Genomic DNA, 15,010 nt, shown 5'->3' with positions numbered 1-15,010 from the left:
AATCCATTCGTTGGCTGAAAAGATGTTTTGCACACTTGTACCCTTCTCAGTAACCCTTGGCCCTCTGTTTTTCACTTAAAAACTGCTGACCACAGACTGTCTAATTGCAGTCACTTCTTGTTGAATCTTCTCCCCTCAATTCAGATGACAAAACAGTGCCCGATTTTGGAAAATTACTCAATAAAAGGCTCGGAAAACCATGAAGGATTACTGAAAATAACTGTGACCTAATTCTTTGCTCCATCTCATTATTGGGAATTTAAGTTGAATCATCTCCAATCTTTCAAATTTCTACAGTACATCAATAATTAACGAGCATTCAATTTGACAGACATTCCGATGTAATTACACCTCCCGTGGCTATGAATTCATTTTTTTCAAATTAGACTCAAGTACTTCAGCAGCCAGTGCAGCGAATTTCATTTTCTCCTTGTGTTTTAAAATGATCCTCAGGGTGTGACTAACTGGTGGGGGCTTGCAGAACTTTTTGGTGTACCATTGCAACAAATTGGTAAATGCACATGTGTGCATGAGGAAGAAGAGAATAGAGGATTGTGTTGATCAACTTCAATCAAGAAATGTAGGAAGTGACTCACTTGTAGCATAAACACTGGCATGTACTGTTAAGTCTGTGTGCTCTGTTTGTGTGCTGTAGACTCTATCAAATCCTGGGGTCTGAAGGAGATTGTGGATTGTTTTCTGATTTTGTTTAAACTCTTTCAGTTCTAGATCCCAGCTCATTCAAAATTGGAGGTCATGTACTGGGAAGCTCTCTTGTCATGATTCCAATTATGATATTGTATATAAAAAACTTTAAGCAGATACCACAGTTAATTTGTTGACATGCAATCTGCATTGAAAGGAACACTATTGTACCTTGAATGAGATCTGCAATTTCAGTTTCAGTGGACCATACTGTTGATTTGTTTTGATAGCTGGGGTTATTACGAATGCTTGGTTAAGTTTCAAAAGGTTGAGAACTATTGATCTTGGGACCAATGGGGGCGATGTTGTATGGTTAGACTATGAAAGTTTCTTTACCCAGAGAGTGGTGGGGGCATGGAATGCGCTGCCTGTGGGAGTGGCAGAGTCAGAATCATTGGTGACCTTTAAGCGGTAATTGGATAGGTACATGGATGGGTGCTTAAGTAGGACAAATGTTCGGCACAACATCGTGGGCCGAAGGGCCTGTTCTGTGCTGTATTGTTCTATGTTCTATGTTCTATGAAAGGACATGGATGGGTCATGGCACTGTAGCTCCTTCAACACCTTCTTGAGACTCGGAAAACTCTAGCTTCATCCACCCACATCTCTGGGAGATAGAAATATGGTTAGTATAGGAAGCTGTGATAAGTCTGTATTTCTGAACATGGGAAGTGGCTTGACTTGCATTTTCAAAGCCCGATACGAAACTCCAGCTCAATTTTTCAGGTCAAAGACTTTTCACCAGACCTGCTGAGTATTTCCAGCATTTTCTGTTCTTATTTCAGATTTCTAGCATCTGGAATAAATCCATGTCTGCAGCAAACTATATAATTCAACCTTCGTGGACAATTTGTTCCCATTCTTTCACTATCCAGTACCTCAATGTGACGGATTACACAATAGCAGTGAAAGCTGATCTCGTTACACTATTTCACAGAGATATTAAGCACACAAGATTATTTTACAGAAGAATACTAACCAAGTTGTTTCATTAATGCTAGAGGCAAAACGACCGTGACAGATGCCATGATGACCAGATAGTTTCCATTCAGGTACCACTCACTGAAAAAGGAGATGAAACTAAAATCAAAGTTTGCACACATCAAAGTCAGAAATCATCAGAAATAATAAGTCAAATGCAAAGTTGTTTTAAATAAATAAGTCTGAGATTATGACAGAGGACACTGTAAATGTACAACACAGACAACTTGTTTATTCATTGCATTGCATGTGGACATCACTGATGAGGTCAGCATTTATTGTCCACCTCTGATTGATCTTGAATGGATGGCTTGCCATTGATAAGGGCAGTTAAGAGTCAACCGCACTGCTGTGTTTATGGAATCACTTCTAGACCAGATCTAGGCAGATTTCCTTCCACAATTTGCATCGGTGAACCAGATGAACTTTTACAATAATCAACTGTCATCTTTACTTTGAGCAACTTTATATTTCAGATTTATTAATTCATTTTAAAATCCAGCATTCCCACATGTCTCTGGATTACGGTTCCAGTGACTTCACCATTAACAGACCATCTCGCCTTCAATTTGAGCAAAGCATGGAGACTATTTGGGATGATGACTTTTAATCAGGGAAACCATTCACTGCTCAACTGAGAAACCGTCTTGGAAAATGCAAATTTCAATTTAACGGCGATTGTACACTTAGTATGCTGCTCTTCCACCCAGGTTCAAACCCCAATAATGAATTTTAAAGTAATCTAAGAATTTAAATAATGTAAATCTTTTTACTGGTGTATTTCCCATCCTCCCTCCTTTAAAGACTGTTGGTTAGGTCACTCCCAGCACCTGGAATGATGGGACTGGCACTTGGAGTCGAAAAGCGTGGCGCTGGAAAAGCACAGCAGTTCAGGCAGCATCCAAGGAGCTGAAGAGAGTTGACATTATGGGCATCAGCCCTTCTTTTCGACCCTGGCGCTCCAGCATCTGCAGTCCTCACTTTCTCCTAGGGCCAGGCATTTAAACATAACTCACCTACTTGTACTGGAAAACAGCAACAAGTTCCTAGAATAAGTACAGCATCCCAATTTACAGATCGAAATGGTGTCTTCTATAAACACTGGGTGCCTTTTTAATGTACTGCCTAACAGATGATTCAGGTGAGCAACTAGGCACAAGGTCACCACCAGACTTTCAAATGTTCATTTTCAGGTCCAAAGCAGTCAGCTGAATGTCTTTTCCAATGTCTGAAGGATTGAACCCATTTTGTGAATTCCATTAACATCCCTGTACTCATTACAATTTGAACTGCTGTGATAACAGGTTTCTTTCTCCGGGTTCTTAGGTTGGACTGTGCTCATGTGATCTCTTGTGTTATGAGCACCCAGAGGTGAACCAAATGCTGATTTTTAACTCAGGTTTTGGAAGCATCACTACTTTGATAAGCTCCTTCCAGTTGTCACCTTGGCTCAGTTTGTTGCACTCTTCTGTCTGAGTTCAAGCTGATGACCTCAATTCCCAATGTAGCAGTTGCTAAATTAATCGAGACTGACATTTCAGAGTAGTAGCTTGGAAATTAAACTGAGACTTATTTGCCAGCTCCTATGTTTCAGGAACATGATGATCATTTTTTAATATAAATTTCCTCTTTAATCAAAACGAAAAGACTAACGGGTCATTTTATCACTTCATGTTTGCAGGAATCTGCTGATCACGAACTGATTAAATCACTACTTCAAAGTGATTCCACAGGGCACTTTATGATTGTTTGAAGAGACGTGATAAAGCAGTATCGAAATGTGAATCTCTTCTCACTCTGAACAATCGCCTGGCAAGGATTAGGTGAACACAAATATTGTGCTCTGTGATTTTACAATGGCATGCCCTGGAACCAACATAATGATCCTCTCCTGGAATATGAAGGGCATGCTGCAGTCCTCAACATATTAACTCTGAAACAGATCTCCTACGTCAGTATTGATAAATCAGTGACATTGAATATTCTCTTTAAGAAAAGGACCAATGTCAATACAGAATATACTGTTTTCCAGTCATTTAGAGTACTTGATGCACAGTTGGCTGATGCTGTCATTAGTCGACTGTATATCCAAACCAACAGTGCATAAATATTTTTTGAGTTACTCACCACTTGGTAAACTGTGTCATATTTGCATGGATCTTTCAAGCTAACATTTCATTGCCCCTAAAAATATTATTGGGCTTGATTGAATATCGGCAACAAGAGTCTCTCCTACCCATTGGAGAACTGATTGGAGACTCATGTTGCTTCCATGCGAGAGTTTTGACACTACTTATTTCCTTTGAAACAATCAACTAGCAACCAGTCATGGCCACTGATAAACTCAGCCATGGTCAACTGGACTTCAAAACGAAAAGAAATCATCAGAGTTACTTCGGGCTGACCCTTCACATTTCCCAGCATCTAGACCAAGACAGTGTAGATGTAGGCGTGAGCCGCAGTAGGCCTTAGAAAAGCTGGAAGAAAGTTAAGAAAATTGGGAGGGAGATGATGAATTCTAGCAGAGGCAACAATATCAATTTTTTTTTTTTAATTACCTAATTCAGACACCTGACTCTTCAGCTGACTACAGATTGTGGAAACTGTGGTTTGCAGTGGAATTATCAGAAACAGTCCAATTGATATGTTTTAAAATTAATATTTACCTCTACCTTATGCTATTTATTTGTAATTAGTCAACTGGCATGTTATTTGAACAGAATTATTGATGACGGAGCATCCTACTCAAGACACTTATCAAACTCACAAAATAACATCCGTGATTCTTTTGGTGTTATCAAGTCAAACCACTAAAGAGACAAAACCTGGATTTTATTGGTCCCTCTCTACAGTGCAAGATACAAAAGTTTGAAACCATGCACCAACAGATTTAAGTACAGCTTTTTCCCCACTGTTATCAGACTTCTGCACGGATCTTTCATATATTAGAGTTGATCTTTCTCTGTAGCTGTAACACTATAATCTGCACTCTGTTCACCCTGATGTACTTATGTAAGGCATGATTTGTCTTGCTAGAATGCAAATCAGAACTTTTCACTGTATCTCAGTATATGTGACAAAAATAAATCAAATCAAATCAAAATCAAAAACCAAGAGAACTTGTTTAAATCAGGTCAGGCTGTGTATTCTTCCTGGGAAAGTGAAGAATTAGATGGGCTCTGACCTTTACTGTCCAATAATTCCTTCTGAAAAATGAAAACGTGTGCATATGGTACGTGTATATGGATATGTATGTGTGCTGTGTATATGTGTGTAATGCACTGTGTATGCATACAATGTGTACATACATATGTATGTAATGTGTGTGTTTGTGTAAAGTGATAGATGGTACGTGTACAAATGTGTGTGTGAGGTGTAAATGTATGCAGATTGTGTGTCTGTATATGCGTGTTTATGTGTGCACAATAACTTAGGTCAGGATCCAACCTGACTATATTCCCTCTCCTCTAATGCAGAAAAAGACAGCCAATGTTCCTGTAAAAAAAAGCCACTTAGCTAATGTATCAAAAATAAACTGGCTACCATTGTGTAGCACTTCTTTATAAAGTGTGATAAAACAGAAGTGAAATGGAATATTTTAAAAATCCAATTGTATTTAATTTGCAACTAATTTTGGACTTATGGAGTTAGAAATTGACATGCAGCATTTACTAACTAAATAAAGAGGCACAACACTGACAAATTTAGGAGTGGGACAGTCTGTGCCAAATATATATTATCACGTGGACTGGCTAAATTGGTTGGGGCCAGTTTTGAGGCATGACACACAGCCGCCTAAAGCAGGCATATACTAATTACAGCCCAATGCCTATTTAAGAACTCTTCTGGGAATTTGCTTCCAATGAGCAGCACAGATGTTAAAAAACAGTAGATACTGCACTAACACTTTCACATCTTGTTTATCAACAAAGCAACTTTGAATGCAATTTGAAGAAAGCAATTAATGGAATGAAGCATTTTGAAGATCTTTTGACATAGAAAGGCACTACACATGTACTGACCTTAACAGGCAGCACTGTCAGAAATCTCGAATGCTGGAGCAGTCCTGGTTGCCATGTTACAGTTCAGCACCCAGTGATTTTCCATTCTGCAGGTCTGAATGAGCTCTCTCAAAGATCAGCAGCCATTCCCAAGTGCCAGGTTCCAGTGGTTGTGGACTTGGCCTCCCAGGTTAAGTGGATTACATGGTTTCATTCCCAGCTCTGACGCAACTGAGCTGAAGGAAAGTGGTGTGCTGGAGATTGAAATGAAACTAAATGGGGATTGAACCTATGAGTCACACACTTAAGGTGTCAACAGTGTGCAAGTTTACAGGATTTTATAGGAAGCTGGCATTGTGCAGCTTATAATAACTTTGTAAAGGCTGGTCCAGCTGCTTACCATTGTCCACACCTTTTTGCTCATTTCTATGCTTTGCTTTTGCATCAGCATGAGTGTCCATTTCCTGCCTGGCATCTTGCCTGGTCACAGAGATGATTGGCAAAAGTGTATCAGAAAGAAACTCACACACTTTTCCCAGTATTTCTTCCCCAGCGATAAACTGTTTAGAACACACTGGGCCGGATTTTAACTCTGTGCTAATGGACAGGCTTCAGACAGGTTAACATCGTGCTTTCGTACCATGTCAAGTGGGGCTGTGCTTTTGTTCGCAGGCAAGGTGACAGGCCGAGGGTCCTGGTACAGATCAGGTTGGAAAGAGTGGAAGGGATTAGGAGGTAAATTCATGTTGAGGCAATGTTAAGGTTTTGAACAGGATTGCATTCACATACCTGCAAAACTCACATCCCAAAAGATGAAATTAAATCCAACTTTCACTTCTCTAACTGATTCATGATCAACATGATTCATTCAACCGGAGCTCCAACTCCGCACCAGGATGGGGTAAGATTGATGCCTAAATATTTCCATCACAGGTCCTAAGGTGCAGCAACACATAGAGTTTACAACATGGAGGCAAGCCGTTAAGTGCAGTTAGCCTGGTTTGACGTTTACCTCATTTTGCTCTGCCTGTTGTGAAACCACTTGATGAATACACAGGTGTTGTGACAATGAGTCTGTTAGCTAGATATTTAAATTTGTCTCCTGTTACCTGCCCTCCGAAGCGGTCTAACAAGCCACTCAGATGAATCAAACCAGAGATTCAAGATAATTAGCCATCATCACTCTCCAGGGCAAATGTGGTTGTTGGAGCTCAATCATCTTCAACTCCAAACCTCGCTGTGTGGGTTCCTCAGACTGGATATTTTTTAAATCAATCAGTTCAGAGATGTTATCACAAATGCCTCTGGATCAGGTGAGATTTGAACACAGACCTCCTAAACCAGAGTTAGGGTCATTACCAGTGCACCACCACAGAGCCCTAGCTCCTAATTATTTTCAGTGAATCTTTTCAGATATATCATGGCACACCACTGGAGCAAGGCAGATTTGAAAAAAAGACCTTCTGGTTCAGAGATAGGGGCAATACCATAGTACCAAAGAGGCCCCTCCCCAGTTTCTCAGAGTAATTTTTTAAAAACCTTATTTTTCTAACCAACCTGTTCAAAGATGTTACTATACACTTCTGCAGCAGGTGGACATAACCCAGACTGCACAGTTCAGGGGTAGAGACTCTACCTTTGCACCACAAGAGGGTCCCTAAAAGTGAAGAGTCAAGTCTTAGGTTTAACCATCTTCAATGATCTTCCCTCCATTGCTAGGTTAGAAGGGGGTAAGGGGGTGAGGGGGCGAGTGGGTGGGGAGAGGGAAGCTCACTGATGATTGTACTATGTTCAGCACCATTTCTGACTTCTTAAATACCAAAGCAGTCCACATTCATATGCAAGAAGATGCGGACAGCATCCAGGCTGGGTTGTTAAATTGCAAGTAACATTCTAAGCACTCAAGTGCTAGGCAATGACCATCCCTAACAAGAGAGAATCTAACCATTGTCCCTTAATGTTCAATAGCATTACTATCACTGAATATCCACTATAAATATCCCAGGGCTTCAATGTTCAGAAACTGAACTGGACTAGTCTATTAAATACTGTGGTTACAATTGCAGGTTAGAGGCAAAGGATCTTGTAGGAGTAACTTACCTCCAGTCTCTCCAAAGTCTGTCCATCATCAAGGCACAAATCAGTAGTCTGATGGAATACTCTCCACTTGCCTGGATGGGTTCAGGTCCCATGACACTCAAGAAACCCAATACTTTCAGGCATCCTATTTGATTGACACCCCATCCACCACTTTCACAATTTACTCAGTTCACCAGGAATGTAGGTTGGGATCAGTATGTACCAGCTGCAAGGTACACTAGAGATGTTCTCCCTGTCTTCTTTGACAGCACCTTCCCAACCCAGAACTTCTGTCTCCGAGGGACGAGGGCAGTGGATTCATGGGAAAACCACCTTGTGCAGGTTCGCCTCCAAGCCACTCACCATCCTGACTTACCACCATTCCTTCACGGTTGTGGAATCACAGTCTTGGAACACCTTCCCCAACAGCATTATGTCCCTGCACCCCAAGGATAGCAGCATTTCAAGAAGGCAGCTTGCGTCACCTTCTCCATAGCAATTAGGGATGGACAATAAATGTTGGCTTAGCCAGCGATGCCCATGTCCCGTGAAAAAAATTTTGAAAGGGGGAGGCAATGAATGCCAACCTTGCCTTTGAAAAATTTTATTGGCAGCAGTAAATATGTGGTCATGTCAGGCTGAGGAACATTGAGTCCATTTTCTGTGTATTTTGAAAATTGTGTAGAATTATGTAACATTCTAGAGGCAAAATGCACTGAGACACACCTCTGTGGATAGTCACTGCCTCTCAATGTTAATCCAAAGCCTCTGTTTTGGATGACTATCTTAAACAACGCCTCAGTATTTTTTTAAGTGTTGGCCTTTACATTGTATCAGTAGGATGCCAACCAGTGTTCCATTTCCACTTTGTTTTCTCCAAATGATCTCATTGAGCCTTGTCCTGGATATAGGGCAAATTGAGGCACCAATAGCACTCCCATTGCTGATTCCACTTTTGCTTGAAAGAACCCAGTGTTTCACTTTGGCCGAAACAGTAGTAGCAATCTTTGGCCTAAGCTTCGTAACTCTGTTACATTTTATAGTCAAAAGCTGTTACCTCAGAATAGAGGTGGGAATGTAATGGAAATCTGCAGCCAAGCCATGCGAACCTCTTAACCTTTTCACTACTAGCACAGACTACATTCATCCCATGCATTACCAGATTACTTTAAAAGGTTTCAACTATGCACTCTGCAAAATAAACTTGATGTGTCTTCTATGGAAAACAGAATGATGAGCCAATGTTGCACAAAATAAATCGATGAATTACACTGGGACCTCTTTAAGCATCTACTTTAGATCTAAGATACAGTGTGGCACTTAATGAACAGCTTTGACAGGAAGTATAGTTCTTGCCATTACAGAGGTCCTGAATCTTTGATTGTTTCTCCATCAGCCATTGAAAACCTCTGAGGATGTGATGGAGCAGAAGAAAATAAATTTAAAAGAAAAAAAATTGGAAATGCAATGCAGCTTCCTTGCAAAAGCATCAATATCTTAAACTTACCTCAAAGAAAGACTGATTCATAGCTTTGCCTATGAGACTCCACAATTTCAACTGTCTTTCTGCGAAAAGCATCGATCAGTGGCATCAATTGTAACTCCCTCCCTCACAATCCCCCCCATCACTTTATTGATATTTCTGTCTCTGTAAGACTGTATCAATCCTGTTTTAGCAAGGGAAGAACGACAAACCCAACGTCAACAGACCAATTAGACGGCACAGTGGCTCAGTGGTTAGCACTGCTGCCTCTCAGCTTCAGGGATCTGGGTCTGATTCCAGCCTCGGGTGACTGTCTATGTGGAGTTTGCACATTCTCCCCGTGTCTGGGTGGGTTTTCTTTCACAATCCAAAGATGTGCAGGTCAGGTGACTTGGCTGTGGGAAATTGCCCATAGTGTAGGTTATTAGTCAAGTGTAAATGTAGGGGTCTGGGTGGGTTACTCTTCGGAGGGTCGGTGTGGACTTGTTGGGTCGAAGGGCATGTTCCCACACTGCAGGAATTCCAATTCAATCAGCCTAACACTGTGAGTGAGGAGTCTATTAGAGATAAAAATTTGGAATTGGGTATACATAATTTCAAAGTTTGCAGATGGCACAGAACCACACAAAAATGTAGTTAACAATGATTAAAATTGTAACAGATGTCAGGATAACATTGGAGGAAGGGCTAATAAATGGCAGATAAAATTCAAAGGATTTTTGTGTGGCGATCAAGATAAGGCACTATCAATACAATGCTGCAATTTAAAAGGGACATATGAACAAAGATGGGAAGTTGGGTGGGAGGCATACAAACAAATTGGCTGAACAAATTGAAAAAGTTATTAATACCTTGTGTAGGATTACTGGATTTATTAATTGCAGAATAGAGTGCAAAAGCAGTGGAGTTTTGTTTCCCCTGTATAAGATATTAATAAGGTTGCAGCCAGATACTGTGAATAATTCTGGGCATCAAGTTTTAGGAAAAGTGTCAAGGTCTTCGAGAAGGTACAATGGTAGAACTGTATTAGGGATGTGAAACTTCAAATTGATGTAAAGACTGGTGTTTTTCTGAGAGCAGAGAGTATTAAGAGGAGATTTCAGAAAGATGTTCAAAGTCAGCAATGACTTTAGTAAAGTAGATTGAGGTGGCATGGTAGCTGAATGGTTAGCACTGCTGCCTCACAGTGCCAGGGAACTGGGTTCAATCCCATCCTTGGGTGACAGGGAACTGGGTTCAATCCCATCCTTGGGTGATTGACTGTGTGGAGTTTGCATATTCTCCCTGTGTCTGTGTGGGTTTCATCTGGTTGCTTCCACAGTCCAAACTTGCAGGCCTTGCTAAATTGCCCATAGTGTTAGGTGCATTAGTCAGAGGGGAAATGGGTCTGGGTGGCTTACTCTTCAGGGGGTCAGTGTGGACTTGTTGGACCGAAGGGCCTGTTTTCACACTGTAGGGAATCTAATCCAGACCAGGATTTACTGCTTCCGGCAGTAGAAGGACCGATAACCAGATGGCACAGATTTAAAGAAACCGATGAAAGAGCCAGTCATAGCAAGAGTAAGCCTTTTTAGTAACGAGCTGTTGTGATCTGGAATAAACTGCCTGAAGGGGTATTGGAAGCAGTTGCACTAGTAATTTACAAAAGAGAACCAGAGAAACACTTGAATCCTTGAAATATTTCAGGGGTTTGCAGAAAAAGCAGGATCATTAATGGATAGATCTATCAAAGGCACAGATAGGCCAAATCACTTCTTGCTGGACTGCATCTCCATCGATGATTCAATGAATTGCACAAATCAATGATACCTTGTTACTGTGTGATTTTTATAATCTATTTTAAATCCTGTTTTAAGATGAAATTTTTACACAAATATTTTAGCTTAATTTTTGTTGTTGTGGTGGCAGCTTCCTCCAAAATTAAGATCATGCCTGTGTCTGAAAGATCTGTCAATTAGTTCCACTCCCCTACTTTTCCTCACCTCTGTCAGAATTTCTAATTAAATCTGCTCCCAGATCTTTTCCAGCAGTAAGTTTCAGATTATAATCATTCATCGAATGCAAACAAATTGATTTCATCTCCTGTCAATCTTTTTTTGTCAATTTTTGTAAATCTGTGCCCTCTGGTTACTAAACCTCATGCAATTGAAAATAATTTCCCCCATGCTCTCCATTAAAGCCTCTCATAATTTTGAACATCTCCATCAAATTTCTTAAATGCCCATATTTGAACTCTGGCCTTTTGTTCAGATTGTATCTTCAGTTGCCTAGCTCTGTTATTCCCTCCTGAACACTCCTTGCCTCTTAACCTCACTCTCATCCTTTCAAACACTTGTCAAGACCCTCCCTCTTTGACCAAGCTTTTGGGTCACTTAATATAATATTTCCTTATGTGGCATGATTTCGCACTTCCTTTTATAACACTTCTGTGAAGTCTTGGGGTGCTTCATTGTGTTAAAGATGCTATATAAATGTAAGTTCTGGTTGTTGTAATGAGAATAATCCCACTAGCTCCAGTCTCTTTGCACAACAAAAAGTGGGTGACACGATGGTTCAGTGGTTAGCACTGCTGCCTCACAGCACCAGGGATGCAGGTTTGATCCCACCCTCTGGTGACTGTGTGGGGTTTGCATGTCTTTTCCTGCGTGGGTTTCCTCCCAGAGTCCAAAGATGTTAGGTAGATTAGCCATGGTAAATTTCCCATAGTGTCCAGGGATGTGTAGGCTGAATGGATTAGCATGGGAAATGCAAAACTGCAGAGAGAGGGCAAGGGATAGGGCTGGGTGGGATGCTCTTCAGAGGGTGGTTGTAGACTCTGCGGTGCAAATGGCCTGCTTCCATGCTGTCAGGATTCTATGATTCTGAATTTCCTTCTTCATGTCCAATTCTCTATTTAGTCACCCCACTACAGAATGCATGATTCAAAAGCCAAGTGAGCAGTGTATTTGGCCTGACTATTTATTCATCCTTTGCCTGGCTGTTCACTACCAGCCCTTTAATAATTCTTGCTTTCTTGCTAACAGCCCCTTAATAATTCTTGCTTTCTCCCCACCCGCACCCTCCTCTCATTTATCTCTCCGCCCTTCAGGCACTCTGCCTGTATTCCTGATGAAGGGCTTTTGCCCGAAACGTCGATTTTACTGCTCCTCGGATGCTGCCTGACCTGCTGTGCTTTTCCAGCGCCACTCTAATCTAAACTCTGGTTTCCAGCATCTGCAGTCATTGTTTTTACCTTAATAATTCTTGTCTACTCTAAACGGGGCCATAATGGAGTGGCTGTGAGTGAATGCATTCCTATTTGTTAATATTGTGGCCTGTAATCCTGTTTATGTACCATGTTTATACAGCAATCACACCACTTCCTGGGGTGGCTGATGCAAACATTGCTAAGATTGCACTTGCTTCAAAATGCAACAGTTCGGCATCATCTTCTCCAGGGTAATTAGGATCAGCAACAAATGTTGGCCTTGGCAGTGACGTTGAAGGGCGAATGGAAAAGCAAATGAAACACTGACTGGAAAAAAACCCCACTCTTTATTAAACCTGGCATGGCATGGCACTTCATGATTGCACCAGAGGAACCCCTGGCCTTAATAAAATTTCCAGTCACCACAGCCAGTTACAGCTAGAACAGTCCCTTTATAGATCAGGGAGCGAACAGCCTCTACATCTTTGCAGCTGCCTAGTTCTCTTCACTGTCAAGGCCTTACTGGGAGTTGTGCCATTTTTTTGTGAACAGCTAGTCAACTGACAAATGTTTAGGAACAGCCCTGTTTCAGCACTTGCACAGGTAAGGGCCTTGTTTTGCACCCTGGTTTAATATTTAATTTTCTTCATCTGTGCATTGGTAAATAAGGTGAAACTCCAAAACAACTCCTGCTACCTAACAATTTACCTTTAACTGCTAACGTGCTGAATCAACAGGAAATCATCATTCGGCAAATACAACTGCTGTGACATTTGACTTAATCTCTACCCGGGTAAATAAACAAAACCTCCGCATGGTTACACTGTGCATAACCTTAATACCTGTTGAATAGACATGAAGTCAGGAGCTGCCCAGAACATAACCCTTATTCCTGCTGAATAAACAGCAGTTCCCTATAGTAACACAGCAAGCAATCCTCACCTTGCCTCGTCCAGGCAAGTTCCAACATATTCCAATACACTTCTGACCTGTGCTTTGTAGATGGCAGATAGGTTTTCAGGAGTAAGGAGATTAGTTACTTGTGCCAGAGTTCCCAGAGTTCCTTTTGTGACTATAACACTTGTGTGGCTGGTCCAGACCTTCTCTGCCTTTATTCTTCCAAGATGTGTGGGTGTCGATGATAAGGCCAGCATTTGTTGTCCATCGTCCATTGCTCACCTTGAACTGAGATGCTTGCTCGAACCATTACAGCAGAGAGCAAAAAGTCAACCACATTGCTGTGGGTCTGGAGTCACATATAGGCCACACCAGGAAAGGATGGCAGATTTCCTTCCCTAAAGGACATAAACAAGCCCTCGGATTTTATGATGATCAATGATAGTTGTCATGGTCACCATCATTAAAACTGGTTTTATATTGTAGCAGTGGTTAGCACTGCTGCCTCACAGCTGCAGGGACCCGGGTTTGATTCCATCCTTGGGCAAATGTCTGTGTTGGGTTTGCACACAGTAAGGATTCAGTACTGCTTATTAATCCAATTTAAATTTCAGCTGCTATGGGAGGATTGTTTCAGAGCATTACCATTCCACCACCAATCTCCCCTTTGCGTGATAGCCCCATTATGTTGACAGTGGGAGATTTGGTGGTAACACCATTGAATGCCAAGGGATGATGGTTACAATCTCTCTTGTCGGAGATGGTCCTTCCCTGGCATTTGTGTAGTGCGAATGTTACTTTTTCAATGCTCCTGGACTTCCTTTTGGCTTCCAGTTTTGACTACTTGCCCACCATTGATGGCAAACCCGCATTCCGGCCACTAATTTGTCAATTTGAGAAGACCACAACTGAGTGGCAGTCCCCTACACAGGGGGAGAAGGTGAAAACCCAACACAGACAATTGCCCAAGGGTAAGGGGTTATGACCCTCCTTATTTGACCCCGGCAGAGAAGTCCTGAGCCCCCATGGGGAAGATCCTCTAACTTTCATAATGTTTGCTGCACTGAAAAGCCACATGGTAACCACCCTTATCCTGATGAAACAGTTGCACAGCAAATGATCGTTACCCCCGCTGAGTAAATGGTAATCTCTGGATAAATTGCAGCTTCTAACCTTCACCTTGCTGATTAAACAAAAATATTGTATGGTCGTGCATTGAGCAATCACTTTCCTGTTGAAATACAAACTCATATTTTTAGCACAATAATAATTCTGATTAAAAGTGAATAAAAATATGGATCTATCTCCTTTTCCTTTCTGTCCCTCTTACACCATTATCCGATGTCCACCTTGAAGGACAGCCAGTAAATCTGTCCCCACTCTCTTCCAGAGCCATTATCTCTCAATAGTAAATGAGTGACAATAAGCAATACATTTTTTCCATTTCGTTCATAGCTCCTGGCAAAAATATTCACAGGCTTTCTCTGATCTCCAGCTCACACTCCCGCAGGTTTACTTTGATCTTCTGCCAACGTTATATCAAGAGAATAGGAAACCCCGCCCATACAAATCCCACCCACCGAGTGTCTGATATCCATTTTGAAATTATGTAATGGTTAATAATAATGCATTGCAACACAAGATGGCAAATCTTCACACAGAAAGACATCAATGGAA

The 15,010-nt window shown here is 41.3% G+C and overlaps 1 protein-coding gene across 2 annotated transcripts in view; it reads right to left on the bottom strand.

Moving 5' to 3' along the window:
- The window catches only part of slc38a3b (solute carrier family 38 member 3b), a 136,709-nt gene that overhangs the window by 44,048 nt on the left and 77,651 nt on the right, over nucleotides 1-15,010 (bottom strand). For both annotated transcript variants that reach the window (XM_072581937.1, XM_072581936.1), the window contains exon 8: nucleotides 1,685-1,767. In XM_072581937.1, coding sequence (XP_072438038.1) covers nucleotides 1,685-1,767 — 83 coding nt within the window. The remainder of the gene's footprint in view (nucleotides 1-1,684; nucleotides 1,768-15,010) is intronic.

The sequence above is a fragment of the Chiloscyllium punctatum genome, chromosome 12, assembly GCF_047496795.1.
Source record: "Chiloscyllium punctatum isolate Juve2018m chromosome 12, sChiPun1.3, whole genome shotgun sequence".
In the NCBI taxonomy this organism is placed as follows: Eukaryota; Metazoa; Chordata; class Chondrichthyes; order Orectolobiformes; family Hemiscylliidae; genus Chiloscyllium; species Chiloscyllium punctatum.
The sequence above is the reverse complement of the archived record's forward strand: the minus strand, read 5'-3'. Positions and strand labels throughout refer to the sequence as shown.